Source organism: Dinoponera quadriceps, unplaced genomic scaffold (assembly GCF_001313825.1).
Source record: "Dinoponera quadriceps isolate SergipeBrazil2010 unplaced genomic scaffold, ASM131382v1 scaffold3595, whole genome shotgun sequence".
Classification (NCBI taxonomy): Eukaryota; Metazoa; Arthropoda; class Insecta; order Hymenoptera; family Formicidae; genus Dinoponera; species Dinoponera quadriceps.
The window spans coordinates 145,944-164,347 of NW_014558075.1; the positions used below are offsets into that span (position 1 = coordinate 145,944).

Below are 18,404 nucleotides of genomic sequence, written 5' to 3' on the forward strand. Positions count from 1 at the left end.
ATGATATGGGAATATGTTATTTGACGTAAAGATATTGGTGGTTTGACCAGAACCAAACAATTCTGTTTGTTGAATTAAATATTCGTTTATTTATTCTACTCCAATAGATAAATTTGTTTCAATTAAAGAAATATTAAATACAAAGAAATCTTTTTTTCTATGCACATATCTGAAAAATAACAATTATTTTGTAGTATTTATTGCATTAAACGAAAATAAAATGATTTAAAATTAATTATAATTCACACATCAGGAAAATTCATTACTCAGACCTAAAATGTTGGGAGAAATTAAATTCGTTAACGGTTATTCGTCAACCATATGTTTATTACCGCCGTTCTCGCCATTTGCATTACTCTTGCGCAAAAGTAGAATCAATCGCTCCTCTAGAGCCATAAGAATCTGAGACAGACAAAATGCTTCTCACGACGGCTCTTATCCGGTGCGGAGATCGCGAGTCGCACAGACAGTTAATTAACTTTTCATTCATATCATCAGGATATGGTTAATCAAAAATCAAATGTGCGAGAAACGTACAGGAAACCTTTCGCACGCAGGTCAAAGGCAAGCTGTGCAATCAAAACATTATACGCGTGTATCTCTTGAAATCTTCCGATTCATCATCCTGATATACTTTTCATCACCACAATACGGCCTTGTTATACAAGACTCGCTCGACGCATGCGCCGCGCAGGATCGAATCAAGAGAGCGAACCGCACGTGAGATTATTGTAAAAATTACGAACTAAATTTCTGGTTCCTTGCTAGTTCGATTGTGTTATCGAATTTGCAGGGACAGAGGAACCGCTCCAATTTCACCGCGAATCCCGACGCACCATTCTACATTCCGCATCTCACGCGATAATTCCATTTGAAATGTCCACCGTGGTAAACCCAGATGTCGCCATGAGTCGGCGAACGCCGTTGGCAGTACGGCCCTGGCGCGCCGACCACGACGGTCGCGCGTAGCGGTTATTTGTCGGCAGCAGCGGCGGTACGGCGCGGGCCATAGTCGATGCGAAGCGTTCGGTGAGGTGAACGGTTGCCGACGTGACTCGGTTGGCCGGCGAACGACGGAGCATCATTCGAGTCGAGCGGTCGCGAGCGAGCGTGGCGGTCGATAGTGCGCCGAGAGGTATGGCCGCGTGATGCGATTGTTTGTTCGTGGCGCTTCGCGTGCCGACGTCGTCACACAGGACGACAGCTGAGGAGCGCGCGACAATTGCTGCTACGAACAGGTACGAGGGACAGGAGTGCGCAGCACAGCCGAGACCAAAATGTGGAGTCCGACGCACGTTCAAGTGACAGGTGGGTGGACGCGGATCGACCGGACGTGCGCGCGCGCGAACGCAGCGTCAAACGACGCCCCCTTCTCGACAGGTGGTCGGTCGGCGTGGCCGACCTCCGCGCGCCGCGAGACGGACGTTTGTACCGTAACTCGATTATCGCCCGAGCACGTAAGGTTACATGTCCTCGCTCGGAAACTAGGCGAGAGAAACCTCGCTGAGTCGCGCGCGCCGCGACAGGGATGTACCCATGAGCGGCCCCCCTCAGCGCTTCCCGCAGCTTGCGACGCAGATGCGTTATTTTTCGCGTTATTCTTGTCGCGCGATCTGCATTGCGATCTGCGCCCCGCTACATCCTAGGCTAGCCTGGAAAGTTTCCAAGAAGCGACGGTTGAAGTGCGCATTTCGAGAAATACAGAGATGTCGCGCTCGTATTATTGCGTTTAAAAATGGAACGGGGAATCACGATGATGTCAAGACGGCAAGAGAATGACTGATGAAATTTCACTTCTCGATCACGATTCGATCATTTTTTCGTCATTTTGACTGTGATTTTCTGTTTTGCCCGGGAAGTGTTTGAAAATTGACAACTAAGAGCGACATTTCGTCAGGAAACCCCCCAATTTGATCCGTTTTGTATCCACACGCTCATGGCGGAGCCAACGAAAATTTCGTGTGTTGATCGTGTGACTGATCGATGTTTCCTATGACGGTGTTCCGTTATATCTCTGATATGATACGACTCCCGTTATCTTAAATCGGAGACGTACTACAAAAGCGGAGTAGTTCGGCGTAAACACAACCGATACGCGGCGCTCTACGTTGCTTCGCGATGTGTCACCGTCGTCGCGTAATGTAACGTGTATTTAAGTCGTCCGAGAATGCACGCACCGTCCGACTACGGTTTTCGCTTTCCACGCCGCAGTTCTACGCTCGCGGATCTCGACACGCGAATCTCGATCTTGCCTAGAAATTGTCGTAGGGTGTTACATGATTTCGAAATTGCCGCGATAAATATCATTAAAACATTTCGATATGTATAATAAAATATGAAGTTTCAAAAGACACAAATAGCGTATACATAAATATTGGTCATTAAATACCAATAAATAAACACTATTTCCCGAGGAAGATATCTCTTTCTTCCCTGATATTTTTTTCATCTTATCATCTTGTTATATCTAGACGAATTATCGAACGAGTATATGTTATCTATTTTTTTTTCTTGTTTTTATTTTTAATTTTTTTCACATCTCCAGCTTTTTTTGTTTCCGAGGTATTCGGATGTCGCGTCTATTATAGGCGTGTTTTTATATTCACTATCAGAATTGAAAATCTACAGTTCATATTATAGATTTTTAGTACTAGCAGTGAATATATACGAACACAGCCCTGTACCGCTCATGCTCTATCTTCTGTCTCTTATCGGTTCGAACTTCTACAAATAGCGTAAAGCATACTTTTGCGTTGCTAAGATGCGAATAGCAGGAATGCGGCGGTAAGGCTGAAAATTGCCTCGAAAGCGCAACTCATTCCGAACACCATCGTAGAAAATCGATGCGCGACCACCGTAATTCTGTTACATGGTTTGCAACAACTTCCAGTAATAGCTTCAATTAACTCCGACAGGCAATTAAACGAGACGCAATTATGTGAATGCGTTGGCTCGTATGAAGGCGGACAGTTGTTGCTTCAGGGAAATAGGTCTACCTGCGACTATAAATATTCCATCGTCCCGTATGAAAATATTTGCCGTACGTTCGTATCTACGTGTTGATAGCCTCGAATAACATACTTTATTCGCCAAAAATGATATACATTGAAAAAGTAGATGTGGTATTCGCGACTAAATAATTATATAGTGAAATAATTATAGTCAGGAAAGTTATTTTTATAATGAGCGTTATAATGATATATACTATGAGAATAACTTTATACGCATATTACCATGTATAGAAATAATAATTACTACACAGAAAATAAAAATTAGTCTTAAATCGAAAATAAATATTCTCATACATAAACAAGAATATTATAATCTTTTTAGTCTTGATTCGATTGAATTTGTATTGATGCAAGTATTATTTGAACTCCATTCAAGACTAAAAATCTCCTAAAAATATTATAACATTCTTGCTTACATAAGAACATCTATCTTGATTCAAGACTAATTTTTTTCTATGTGCCAATTAGCATATCACTATCTATAAATAGCATGCACCACATGCATATTATTACTACTATTTTTTTTATTAGAATAATATAAATATAATTAGCACCGAAAATGACTCTAATTGTAATGAGATTAATCATTTTTCCTCTCAGTGTATACAAATGACTAATGACGCGCCCAACAGCTGCAATTACCCGTTAATTGCGCAAGAAGTCGCGTTAGAAAGAGTGTGCTGCAATGTCGGCTCAACGAGAATTTAACCGTCTGAGAAACTTTTCGGCAGCTTCCTGCTTTTAGCGACGATTTACTGTCAGTCACTCGATCCAGTCGTTCCCGCAACTTTCAATGTGCAGTTTAGCACAAACGAAATCCTTCAATTAAATTCCGCCATTCACCGCGAACCGATCGCGAGATAAGAGCGCCTCGAGTGTGCGGCTTAATTCGCGAAAGCGTGCGCGCGCGTCAGAGCACTTGTCCTCCTAATTAGCGCGCGAAACTTTTACCTTCGGGCATAGCGCAACAGCGGGTGTCAAATCGAGAGTATCGCGGCCAGCATGAGAGTCGCCGGTGTAACGCGATACGCGCCGCGGAGAAAAGCCAAAATCCCGGCTGAAAAATCAGCTTGGTGCGACGCCAGATGGGAACGCGGAAAATTTGCCGGGAATGATCCAGAAAATCGGCCAGAGACGATGCGAACATATCCATTCGTACTCGTAATATTCGTCTGGAACTTATCCGAGTCGAAATTTTAATTCTACATTAAGTCTATTTGGTTCTACATTAAATCTTCAAAGGTCTTCTGTTACATTTCTTTGATGTTACCTGTGAGAAGTTATTTCCAGTTTCTTCACTTGAAGACTTAATGTAGAATTAAGTAGACGCAATATAGAACCAAAATCTCGACTTGGGTAACTTCTAATTTTCCATTTGGCTTCCGGGCTTTTGTGACCCGAGGAGACAAATTCACGAAAAACGTGGCTAACTAACGCGAGAGGTAAGCCGAACTCTTGTCTACATCACGAAAACCTCAAACATTAGATTATTCTAATTTAAAATCGTGGAATTTTTGTATAAAATGTATTTCTGTGAGATATTTTCCTTTTTTCCTGTGAGACACTCTTCCTTCGTCAAAAGACTTTTCATATTTCAATTCGAGAAATATTCGCATTACATTTCCTATAAATTTCACGAACTAAAATTAGAATAAGTTCGACACAAATATTACGGTTATAAATATGACAAGTACGAGGAAACCGTACTCTCCGTTTTGGCGTTTAACCTAGAAATCAGTAGAATTTCAGCGAAGTATGTGGGTTAATAATAATTCGCGCTTCTCTCGCGCGACAAAATTGCGTGCGTGCACGCGATAATTGTAAATCCTCCTTTCGCAACGTCCGTTGAATCCTTGTTACGACAAGTTACCGGCTCTTTCGTACCTCGATGGAAAATAGGCGACGCGTGAAAGCATGCTTAGCGGCTGTCCGATGCTCCCCTTTCCGTTCGTGAACGTGCACCACGAGAGGTATCCCCCTGCTCAGTGCTGTGAGTATGCCCTTGGGAATCACGATGTAACGGAAACCTCTAAACCTCAATGTCTTAAATTAGTTTCCCGATATCAATCAAATTAACGAAATGAAACGACGCAAAGTAACGAAAGGCCGATATAAGTCAAATGTTACATGATATTCGTGTGAGAGAAGGAAGAAAAGAAAAAAAGAAAAGGAAATAGAAGGGAAAATAAGAAAATCTATATTTGTAAAGTTTTGAAAAAAAACCGTTTCTTTCTCAATTTTCCGTAGATTTTTTTCGTTTCTTACCTTCTTTATGGAAATAAGTAAATGTAGCGTTTCGAACACACACGTGAATTGTTCGAAACGAATTTTTGTATCCTTGAGATAAAAATCGAAGAAATCCATGGAAACAGTTTTTTCCTAAACTTTAAAACTATAAGAAAGTTGCACATATTTACAACATACATTTACAATATCTAATTGCAAAATGAGGTACCGCTGATAGTAAACATAGCAGTACATCATTTCTTGTCTAGTTGCTGTAAATATTATGTCCGCGTCTTCGTGTCAAGTCGATGCCGACTGATCGATTCGATCCATTTCATATGGAAGAGACAATCAAAGATTAATCCCTGAAGCAATGCGTCGGAGACAGCGGCATTATAACCGGCAATAAAAGACCACGACTACAAACGTCAAAGAATATATGTTGCAATTTGCGAGGGCGGAGATTCAATGTTTGAAGGAGAAACAGCTTCTCAATTGAATCAGCAGTTTCAACAACGAGAGACAGAGATGGAAGCTTTCGTGCAGATGAGACGTTGTGAAGGACAGAAGGCCGATTGAACGAGCCAAGTCATACAAATATTAGAGAACCGGAAATAATCGAGAATCGTGAGCGCGCCAGAGATACCGTGTCACTCGAGATAGGTTACAAGTTAAAGTCAGAAGAAAGTATCCCGTTGCGTGAATATTTCGCTCAGTCAAGATCACAAAAACAAATCATTAGTTGAATTCAGCTAAAATAATGGCACTCGTTTTATTTCTCTGAGAAGAAACGTAGTAAATTTTAGATTGTTTAACGGATTTAGAGAATATCGAGTTTGAACATTTGAAAGCTAGATTTGACTTACGATTTTAAAAGTTAATGCATGCGCACCACATGTATATATAGGAAGAGAGGCCCTATGCTTCTCAGAGGAATTATAGGAACACTACGTTTACATACATACAATACATACATATTTACAGACTTGAGTGCGTTCTCTAGTTCCTGTGCTGCCTCGTCATTCGCTTGCATGAAATCTAACCACTTAGTTTTTCTTGTGAATTTATCTTGATTGCGATTGCATTTCGGTGACACATGGAATCTCTCTGAAATCTTTTAAAAACCTCACGGACATTGAGACTTTGTAGCTTATAGATCTTCGTAGGTTAAGTTTCCCTAAAAAAGTAACATTGAAGGAGGTGAAAGGAAAAAGTTGTTAAAAAGCATAATTACATTAAAGGCTGGATTCTGGAGCCTCCCTAATTTTTCCCCTTATTTTTGAGGCAGAAATAAGTGGACGGTGAGTCACTCATTGAGTGCTGAATGCTTTTTCTAGTTCACGTTTTCCCATGTGAGGATGAAGTGAGACTGAAATGAATAGAAAGTGAGGGTGAGATAGAAGTTAGGGGGATTTCAGAATCTAAAAATCTAAAAATCCTTAAAAATTTGAAATACTAATTTACCAATTCATAATCCTGTTTTATAAGCTGTTTTGTTTTATCTTCATTTTTCTTAGAAATATTCTTTTTCTCTTTATACAGTTGGTCCTTTTCTCGTTGTAGCCGGTCTCGAACTTCATCTTTTCTTATATCTTCATTTTTCTTAGAAATATTTTCTCATATCTTCATTTTTCTTAGAAATATTCTTTTTCTCTTTATACAGTTGGTCCTTTTCTCGTTGTAGCCGGTCTCGAACTTCATCTTTTCTTCTTGAAGCTGGTCTCGAACTTCATCTTTTTCTCGTCGAAGTCGGCCTCGAACTTCATTTTTTTCTCGTTAAAGCCAATCTTGAATTTCATTCTTTTCTCGTTGAAACTGGTTTGTAACAAGAATAAATACACATGAGAAATCTATTAAACCCTGATCTATATTCTGGATATGCAAATGTGATTTTTAAACATAAAAGTTACACAATTTATCGATAGCTTGAAACTGCTTAAAACAGAAGTTATGATATGTCACAGTAAGTATATGTAAACACTCAAATATATCTTAAACTTGATATTAAGCCATAGATAAACGTGATGAATACAAACTTGGAATATACGAACCCTGTATAAGAACCCTGTTACCTTCATGAAATTTATAAATAGATAACTATTAATAAGAGCACCAAGGAGACACATAACATCTCAAAAATCTCCATGTTGGAAAGAGTCCTTGACTCATGAATAGAAAGTTCAATATAGACTGGTGAATAATATAATTTTCTTTGCTTATTTTGAGATGCTTTGGTGTGATTTTAGTTTTTCTTTCAGGTGAAAATATGTGTCATAATTTTATGTCTTTGAGTAAATACTTGCCCTAATTAATCTGTCCTTAGAATTACGTGGGTTTTATTGAAAAATTAATGGATTTTTAAGGTAATTTTTGCTTGATTTTTTGAGTTTTTTGTGTTTTCCAACATTTTAGAACGTTTAAAATGATGCCTACCGTGTAAAAACTCATGACAAAAATGCATATGATTCCGATGACAGATCAAATTGGGAGATTTTATTTTTATTGGGGGAGATATGGATGTTTTTTCGTTGATTTGATTCATTTTATAATTTTATGTTATTTTAACAAGATGAATATGTTAAAAAGTAATATATTAACAAGGTGAATATATTAATTTAACATAGTTATGTATTTTTTAACATATCCTCGTATTAAAGTAACACAAGAATTTAAATAGATCGTTTGTAACACAAATATTTTTACTATATTGAGAAATATTATACAATCGTTATCCAGATCTAGGATATTTATCTTTTAAGTTGGTGCATTATTGTGAAGAAACAATATATTTGCAAAATTAATGCAATTAGAAAACAAAAGACGCCTACTTTGCAATTCACGTGATTGTTCGAGAGACCTAAAGAAAAGAGAAGATTTCAAGAGAGGAAGATCAATCTCGTGAAATTCGGTCGCATGTTATCAGGTCGTTTCGATCTACGTCGGTGGGACGCGCGAAACGTTAAAAAAATGTTCCTTTCCGATTAAACGGTATTTGACTGCGGCCTCGTGGGTAAGGGCTCTTCTCGAGTCCGTTGACTCTAATCCGACCGCGGAGGAAAACGTGGCGAAAGAGTCGGCTCGCTCTACCGACCGAGGCACCTCGAGAAATCGGAGAATATGCACCTTCTTCGCGCACATACGTTCATTACGGTTCATCGCCGTCCGCGCGTGTGAGAACGAGGAAGTGCCTCCTACAGTTATTCGGTAACGCTTTGTGCCACGAACTAACGGATCGCGGGCTCTCTTGGAGAGACACGGGTTTTATTTCTTTTTTATTTTTTTCACGGCAGATATCTCCCGCCTTGATCGTCTCGCGAATTCGGCCAATTATACAAATTCAATTCCGTGATTTCACGAACAATATAAAAATTGATATCGCTGACTGAAACTGTACGGTCGCGAACAGTTGATACCGTTAATGAGCGATCTTCAACTAGATATTGTCTCCGTTCTCTGCCTCAATTAATCATCGTCCAATTTTTTCTTTCCGTGTATACACATGCTCTGAAAAAAAAAATCAGATCGAAGGAATCAAGTCTCAGGATTACGTAAATTTTGTCGCGCAAACTGCGTTCGAGTGAAATTTAAAAGAATCGAGTAAGATAACAATTTTAAAGTTTCGGAAAAAATTGTTTTCTTTTTCTTCATTTTCCCGTAGGTTTTTAGATTTTTTCGACTTTATTCCGAGGAAAATTGAAGAGAGCGATCTTTTTTAAACTATAAGTCCGATACAATCTAATGTAGAAATTTGTACTACGAAATTTATTTAATAATAAAAGGTTAACGAAATTAAAATGTAGTTATGTGACCGTGAAATTGAGTTTGCTTAGCTCAATTTCAGTTGTTTCAATTGATCTTCTTTTATAATGTATAAGTATCTGCCCGATATTCTCTGATTGGTCGAGAGAAGCTCGTGACGAGAGAGGAGTCGCCAGCGAGGAAATACGATCTATAGTCGCAGCACGATGGCACCTCTGGAAAGTGTCTGGGAATGATGTAACTGGGTGATTTCATTGTTTAAATTCTATTCCGGTCAAGGTTTCGCGAAGTTGCGCGAAGGTTTAATTAATAAACGCGCACTTGCCGCCTGGTTGCAAACTTCGAAAGCCATGATGCTCCATTTGCATACACGCCGTCCCGCACGATAATGCTCCGCTCTGATGTTGCTCTAATTAATTCCACCCTCATTTCACAAACATTTGGCTCTGAAAGTGGTAATTGAACGCGGATTAATTGCTTTATCGCGCACACAAACTCGCGCGTTTTCGAATTTGGCGGAAAAAAAAATATCGTATTTAAATTTAAATAGCGAGAAAAAACAAGATGAACGGCGCGGCATGAAAAGAAATGATAGTAGAGCGACGCCTGATGATTTCCACGGATCGTGAAACCAACAATGGGGGCGGTAACCGATACGCGAGGCGCTTTTACTCGGATATAAGAGATTATGCGCGAAAGCCGTGTGAGATTTTCGCGTAAACTCGCGGGCGAGGAAAGTCGACCGAAAAAAGTGATCATACGCGCGAGAGTGTTAAAGGAATTCTTATTTTCAACACGACGACTCGCAAAACGCGCGTTTTATTCACGCGGATATTCAGTCGTCGTTCCATCACAGACTGTTGCGGTTGAATGCGCTTCATCCGAATTGAAATTTGAATTCTACATTAAGTCTTCAAGTGGAAAAAACGGAAATGACTTCCCACTTGTAGCGTCAAAACAGCATTAATAGTTGAGACCTCCCGAGTTGAAATTTTAGTTCTATATTAAACCTTAACACGGAGAAAACGGGAATAATTTACCATTTGTAGCATCAAAAGAGCATAATAAAAGACCTTTGAAGACTTAATGAGTACTTTCCATTCAGCAGCAGAAGTCGACACAAGCATCATCCTATCTTTGTTACTCGTGGATATGAAACAAAGACAACATTATGCCTGTGTCGACTTGTATCACTAAATGGAAAGCCACTACTGTAAAACTAACTAGACTTAATGTAGAACTGAAATTCCGACCCAGGTATCTACTCGTTTATCTCGCTACGATCCACGCGGTCCGTTAATATCGATGATATTAATGAGTATAAAATAGCTCGTGATGAAAGATCGATAGCAACTAAAAAATCCGCTTGGTCAGCAATTTGCCTCGACAGAATGCGTTTTCGAATGTAAACACGTTGGATAAAAATAGCAGCGATAATTGTAATGGGCGTAAATATATTTTTAAACATATTACATTTACTTACTCATTTTACGTCGCATTTGTAATTGCTGACATTTTCTTTTCATTGTTTACAGTTCAGAGAGCCAAGGACTTATTGACCAAAGGAAAACACAGTGAGTATCGTATTTTTAATTTGATTACACCTGTAAACTTTCTTTTTCTCATCAACGTCCTCTTTTGTTCCTGTCTAGAAAAAAAAAACGCGAATCATTAAAAATATGATCGTTAAAGTATGCTTTGACTGGTCGAATTGCAAAAAGATCCTCGATCTCTACGGTCTACTAATGTGAGAGTGACGTTTCACGGAAAGCACCTTATATATAATGATCGTAAGATTTCTCGATAATCCAGCTGTGTCACACGTTCTCCCACTTATCAACGTCACGTTCTTTGCCTATCTACTCTACAACGTCACTCGCGTGTTCGTGCCGATAACTGAGTAACTTCGTATTCCGTCGCTATTTTCAATCATGAATCATCCGGTTTTTACAAACCAAGCGATCTGGATTTGCAAAAAAATACGATAATACAGAGTTTTGACATTTGTGCATCACTAAGTTGATGATGCGTCGCGACATCCTCGAGTCTCGAACCTCTATGCGGACGATCCCGATGTCTCTGCAGCGTCTTGGTGTATACCACGATTCGCTGTGAAAATTTTGTACAATCTCATGTATCAATTAAATCACGTTATTAAGGAAATCACAAAGATTCGCGATATAATGAAGCGATAAATGCAAAAAGAGAGAAGGAAGCATTATGAAAAGATTGCTTGCATTAAGAAAAACATGATTTGTGACTATAATTGTGTAGTAAAATAATTATAATGACGAGAGCATTTTTGTAACAATCATTCCTATAATGTTAATGATAATAACTTTATATGTGTATTGTTTTCTCATGTTTCATATTTTCTTGCTAAAACAAAAGAATATAATTGGTGCCAGAAATTGCTACAATGAAACTAAACATTTTTTTCTCTCAATGTTCATCTATGCGAAATATTTGTTCAATTCGTTAAAAAAAACTAAGAGAAAAATAAAATAATAATGTATCGCAAACATAACATTTGTCATGTATGGCAAGTTACGAAGTTACTCATCGGATTTCCCTGATATCGTAATTTTTTTTCAGTCAGTTTAAGGAAAATAATGTAAATTTTTTCTGAGAAAGGAAAGTTAAGGAAATAACATGTGTATATTTTTTTAAAGAGTTCGGTAACTCGAATCGGAATTAATATGACACGAGTCGCGAAATATTTGCGAATTATCTCGATCTAATAATCGAAATAATGACGCGGCGAGTTGATGATTCTCGATGCGTGTCCTCAATGTTGTGACACATATACTTATAACCCGTGATATAAAATAAGCAAACGCAGCGCCGTTAACGAGCAAACATATATCATATCGGGCTAATGATGGACTCATGTACGCTGAAATTTATAAATTAAGTAGTGTCGATAGTCGTGACACTTTACCCGACCTCAAGCTGCACTTGGTCGTATAATTCTGCGAGAAAATCGAGTTACCTCGACTGGTATCCATTCCCATTTAAACGCGCATTTATTCAAATCAATATGCAAATCCGGAATGGAATCGACATTTCACGAATAAATATAATCAAAGTCCACGCCGAGAGTCAAGCAGGCAGAAAACTCGCCGAGAGACCAAAAGTTGAGAAATTAAATTAAAATACAATTAAAATTGGAGTAATTAAAATTACATTAAATTTTCTCGAAATAACAATGACAACAAAAATAACAATAATCGTCCTGATATCACTCTCACATGTCTGCCCTGAAGTTACGGGACAGACCTGTCTTGATATTAAATATTTATTAAATACCATTAAAAATTAATGAAAAATTTACGTTTAATGGCCCTTTAAATTAAATTATTATTTAATGGTAATTATTATTTTTTTAAATAACAATACACCGAGTAAAGTGTCACGGCAGAGGTGTGTCACAAGAGCGTTTCAATGATAGACAATGCTGTCACCGAGCGAGATCTTTTTAACCCTTATCGGACGCTAGCTTTTTATGCGTGATTCTCACTAGGCTATAGCTGGTTTCGGTAAATATGCGAACTTGTCACCTCCTACATGACGTATGACCGCAGCGACCAAGTATTGTTGTCACGTGAGAGGTGACTTACGACCGATAAGGGTTAATTTCCGTTATTCGGTCGTCACCATCCACACGAAACGTCGAACTGTAAAATGTTTCATGTAGAGACCAACGATTGCTTCGTGACAATCGCCCTCGGCAAGGAAAAGTACCAGACGTCGGTGAAGGAGAAGGCTGTCAAGGACGTGGAATGGCACGAGGAATGCGAGCTGCTAATTCCGGAACAGGGTAACACTGCGGAAATCGTCCTAACCGCCCTGCACCGTAACTTTCTGGGTGTTGACGAGTTCCTCGGCACGGTCAGCATACCTCTTTCCAGTTTCGATGTGTACGAGAGGCCCAGGAACAGATGGTACGTGTTCGGATATATAAGTCGCTCGCAGTCGCAATCAACATTTTCAATCCCATGCGAATTCTCCCGGAGAGGGTGAGCGCGAAATCGGCGAGCCGCGCAAGAAAGAGAAATCGCCGTGTTTTACCGCGGCGTATCGCTATTTTATTAATCGTCCGCATTCCTCCTCCATGTATCGTTGTTACGTGACGCTATAATTAACTGCTCGTTCTTTGCGTGCAGTAATGTATTTTTTTCTTTTGGATTCTCTGTAGTATATGGATTCTACTATTGCCCGCTTTGTATTAGAAGTATGCGAATCGTTCGAATCATTGTTGACACCTCTACTTTGTACATCGATAGACTTCTAATAATATTTTCTTCTATACGTAATTCTCAACTTTTGTCTATCTGGCTTCGTATTTGTGTTTCAGATATATTTACGTCACTTATATAAGATTCTGTTATGTTCGTTGTTAATGAGAAAGAGACGATTTTAGTAGCTGATGTCATCTAATTCTAAAGCACGCGTGTTTTATGAAATCACATGTATCTGTCTTGTTCGTCATAAATAAAATCGTGAAAGAGTAAATGTGCTTGTATTAGGTACGCCCTTAACAGTAAACCAGGCAAAGAGAACACGAAAGAGAGAGGCGAACTCGAGGTGAGAATCGGCTTCATCGTGAAAGCTGGAAGCCTGACCGATCTAACCAGAAAAGAGCGTCACAAAAGCTCGCTGGGCCAGCTGTCCACCGCCGCGCAATCGATCGGCGGTAGTTTACTGAGTATCGGCAGTCTGGAGAAGCGCAAAGGCCTCAAGAAACTAGCGAAATCGATCGGAAACAAAGTCAAAGGTAAAAGTAAGAATCGACTCGATGTTGACAATCTCGACGAGAAGGAGGAACACCAATTCACCAGGATCACTCGGCAGGAACCAGGCGAGGCTGATCCCGGAGTTATCAGCGAGGACGAGGATGAATTCACGGTAAGTGAAGCGAATTATATTTCCTATAATAGTATCATCTCAATTACCATATTTAATTATAATTTAAGTTAATTAAATTGAAATACAAATTCAAGATGATTAATATTAAAATATATGATACAGAATACATGATTAATATCAAAACTACATGAACAAAATAATTTTGCTAATGTAACAAAACCATCGTTGTTACTGCATATTCGTTGCGACAGCAATAATATTTAGTTGACATAACCAAATTAGCAAGTCATTTGTAATTAGAGCAGAAACAGTTTTGTTGCTAGGATAGAAAATATTCTGCTGAGTAAATTTGTCCTTAGAATACGTTAATTTGTTGTTAGAACAAAGTAATGTTTCCTACATTTACTAATTTGCAAATGCGCTTGTATTAGGTACACCGTTAACATATGCTGTTCTTGCAGCAAAATAATTCAGCAAATGGCAATTAGTATTTTTAACGAATCGTCGTTTTGCTGTCCATTTAGTAACTGACAGGATTTAGTTGCGACAGCGTAAAATTTATTGCGTCAGCAAATTATTTTTCTCCGTATATAATAGTTAATTAATTGCCAAATAGTTGATTCAAGCTAGCTTTTATTAATTCTGACTTCACAATGTTTGATTAATATGAAAAATATTCTATAATTCTGACTGTAATTATGTACGATCACAAAAATATATAGAGATATGTAAAAAAAATATGGAGAATTTATTTGAAAAGATGAAGATATATAAGAATGCATATACATACCTGTCGGAGATATTCTGAGGTAGTTCAATCTGTTATAGTTCGACGATTTGTCTCACAAGAGCTCGGCCTCGTCTCTGAACGCACCCGTGCCAGGTGTGAACGGCGGTAGTACCAATGGCATCGGCATTCCGAATGGCTCGCAGAGCAACGTCTCCAGCGAGGTGCATCACACTCCACCGGTGCCGGTTAACGCCGCACCGAACAAACCGCCACGATTTGTCATGAGCGCGTCTACGACGAACCTATCAAAGGTCGGCAGTGCGAAGGACGACGAATGGGGCTTGAAGCTCTACGGCAAGCAGGCCAGCAGTGTTCCTAAGAGGTGAAGTTGCATTTGTCCTCGAGAATAAGCCTGGCTATAATATAATGTTTATCGTAAAATTATAATTTAACATAAAACGAAAAGCACAGCAAAATTATATCAAACAAATACGTATTAGTAAAGTAAATTTTTGCGCTTATTAGATGGGAAAATAAGCCGAGTCCTAAGATTGTGGTGAACGAACCGCAGGACAACAAACACGACGCTTCGCCGGCTCGCTCACCATCGCCGGCGTTTAGGTTGAAGGAACCACCGGAACCGCCCAGTCCGGCGCCGAGGGAGATCCTGCAGCCGAAGAACAAGGACGAGAAGTTCGCCTCGAGCAAGGAGAAGCTACTGAAGGAGGATAAGCTGAGGGACAAAAAGGACGACAAACTCGGTACGCGCAGTCCCAAGGAGGAGAAGCACGCGAAGAAGGACAAGAAGAGGGACAAGGAGAACAAGTTCAACGACGAGAATCACCTGTCTTCCGAAAGAATCATCATCGGCGGCGAAGACGCAGTCAAGAATGCCGCGAACTCGAAGAGCCGCCTACCGCACGAGGTCCTGAATCAGTTTGATGGAAAGTCGAGAGAGGTAGAAGAGTTCCTTTTAAATCGATTTAATTAATTGAGCTACTCGATTAATTGAGTAGCATTTGAATAATAATTGATTTAATTTACACGCATGCATTTACATTATCAAACATATTTATCTTCTCATGTAAATTTATTCGCACTAGCAAACGCACTTGGCTCTTGTTGGCTTTTCTATGTTTCCTTTGATTGTGTATCTTAAGAATCTAATGCAGTTTTATATACGATTTAATTAATTTACTTATTTTCATCAAGATTTATTTTGCATTATTTCTCATTAATATTATTTTTTATTAGAATTTATATATTTTCATTACTATTATCTGCGTTACAGAAATACTCATAGAATTACTTTTTTTTTCCATAATGCAAGATCTCATTCTAATCGAGGCGTTTCGCTTGCAGGATCTAATAGAACTGGCGCTGCATCTGCAGGCGCAGATCACGGAGAAGAACAAGAGACTCACCGATCTGGAAGATTACATCGATGCATTGCTGTTACGCGTGATCGAGTGCTCTCCGCGATTACTTCAAAATCCGTACATGTCGCAGAGACGACTGTCGTCTCCCGGACATCAGTAAATTCAACGTTTAACGACGAAGCTTTCCTAATTTTAACTAAGGGGCCACCCATTGTGCTCGCCTGTACACCTCTTCTCGATACCTTAATGATACTTTCTAGACATGACTGATGCAGCAAATGGCTACGTGTTACTAGAAACTTGTTGCTGCGTACTCTAATTTATTTCCTGCCTTCTTGAGCTTTAACTTGGCAAAATGGACGACGATATATTCTCGCAGTGACGTTGCACAAATGCGTGTTTCCCTGTATTTATTTATGATAAGTAAACGGTAATTTATTAAAACCCGGGTTACTGTCGGCACGAACAAAGGATAGGGTGCAGATGTCAATTGCTTTGAAATTCACCCCGTTTATCCCTTGTCTTCCCAGAATACTATGTCGGAACTATCGAAGTATCTTCGAAAATTCACATTCATTCACGAAATCTCCGTCTAGATAATCTTTAACAGAGAAACAAACGGACACAACTGAGAATCTGTTCATTATTATCGGTTACATTCTATGTGAGTATAGTATATATGTATGTATGTATATATATATATATATATATATATATATATATATATATATATATATATGTGTGTGTGTGTGTGTGTGTGTGTGTAAGAATTGTCTGTAAGATAAGTAAGATCCCTGATAGTGTGACAAATTGTGCGAGATAAAACCCATTCGAGCTGATGATCCACTCAATTGAATACGTGCCTTCCATCTTACTTGTACACACTCGCATTGAATTGGACCATGCCTTGTTAATTAGAGCATTATTGTTAAATAAAGATAATATTTTAAATGTTCAACAGGTGTATACAATAAACTTGTAAGGTTTTATATATTATCGCGATCTTTCTCTCTTTTTATCTAGAGGATAAAATTGAATGCCAGTACAGACAAGTGTGTGTATATATGTATGGCTTATTCTTCTACAATAGGTAAAGATAAGAGCCTAATTGTAATTATTTGTGCTACTAGGAAATAATTTATTTAATCGTTAAATCGTAAATGTTGGAAATGACATTTCATCTGTTATATTACTTGGAAAAAAATCTAATGCAGGACTCATACTATGTCATTCACATTTTTTTATGAGTTTTGCAACACATTTCATATTTTAATAGAAAAATGTATTTTTCTGAGAACTACTAAAATACAAATTTTCCCATTAGAAACAGGGTGTTCCGAAATTTATTAAAAAAATATGTTATAACCTTTTTATGACTGGCCATACGACATGCAGTACCTAATATGAGAATACATTTTCTGGAAACAAAAACATTGTTAGCTAGGAACTCTAAAAAGTGAGATCTGTTTGATGTCGAATTGTCGGTTGATCGTGAATCCTTTATCACTTATGAAACCGAAAAATTTAAGAATAAAAGTACAGCTAACATATTATTTAAGAGCAAGCGTGGCATAACAGGTAGCGCATTGATCTACTATGCCATCAGCGGTCCCGGGTTCGATCCCGGCAAAAGCCAAAATATTTCCGCTTGCATCCCCTCTTGGAAAGCAATGACAAACCACGGAGAGTATCCTTGCCTAGTATAACCTCTCTAAAAACGTTGTGGTTCGGAACCGGCATTAAACTGTAGGTTTTATATGTTTGTGTATAATCACGTGTACACCACAGGCATATAAGAAAGGCCGTCGCCTACGCCCGGACGCGCAGGTATGGCACTAAAAGAAGAATATATTAATTTAGTCGTACTACTGCTTCGATTTTTCAAGGTTGCGTTTCAAAATCCTATTCGACAGGTAGAATAGCATTTAATTAACCAATCATGATAAAGAAATCTTTGTTCCTTTTCTCCCGATTGGTCAAATAAAACTGTTCCACAGATTAAGATTTTTTGAACGCACCTAGAACAGTGGCGGCTCAGAACGAAGACTTTGGAACTACCGCCAGTAATTACCAAATCTCCGCTACGAGGCGGCCACCACTCTTCAACGAAGTTCGAGATCACAGCACGACTCAACAAGACAAAGGTATTTTTATTCTTTAGTTTTTACAAACCAGCAACTTAAAAAACCAAACCAAATCAAAAAACACATATATGTCCTCTAAAAGGACGTCTTTGTCTTATTATCTAAAAGATGTCTTTACGACGTCTTAAGGGACATCTGAATGTTATCTTGATATATTTTCAAATAATACGATTTAACGGAAAATGAAATCCTTTATTGTTAACTAAAAATCAATAACAAGTCAAAACCTTTTACATTTTAAGCGATACCAATCAAAAACGAAGCGGGCGAACTTTTTGTCTATCGT

General features: G+C 38.6%; 1 protein-coding gene across 1 annotated transcript; it reads left to right on the top strand.

Moving 5' to 3' along the window:
- The first annotated feature begins 215 nt into the window (after positions 1-215).
- LOC106749623 (rab11 family-interacting protein 2) lies at positions 216-16,447 on the top strand. Its single transcript, XM_014629276.1, has 7 exons — positions 216-1,308; positions 10,532-10,570; positions 12,694-12,940; positions 13,526-13,904; positions 14,694-14,977; positions 15,121-15,553; positions 15,958-16,447. The coding sequence occupies exons 1-7, from the start codon at positions 1,278-1,280 to the stop codon at positions 16,132-16,134; spliced, it is 1,590 nt and encodes a 529-aa protein (XP_014484762.1). The 5' UTR covers positions 216-1,277; the 3' UTR covers positions 16,135-16,447.
- Positions 16,448-18,404: the final 1,957 nt, after the last annotated feature.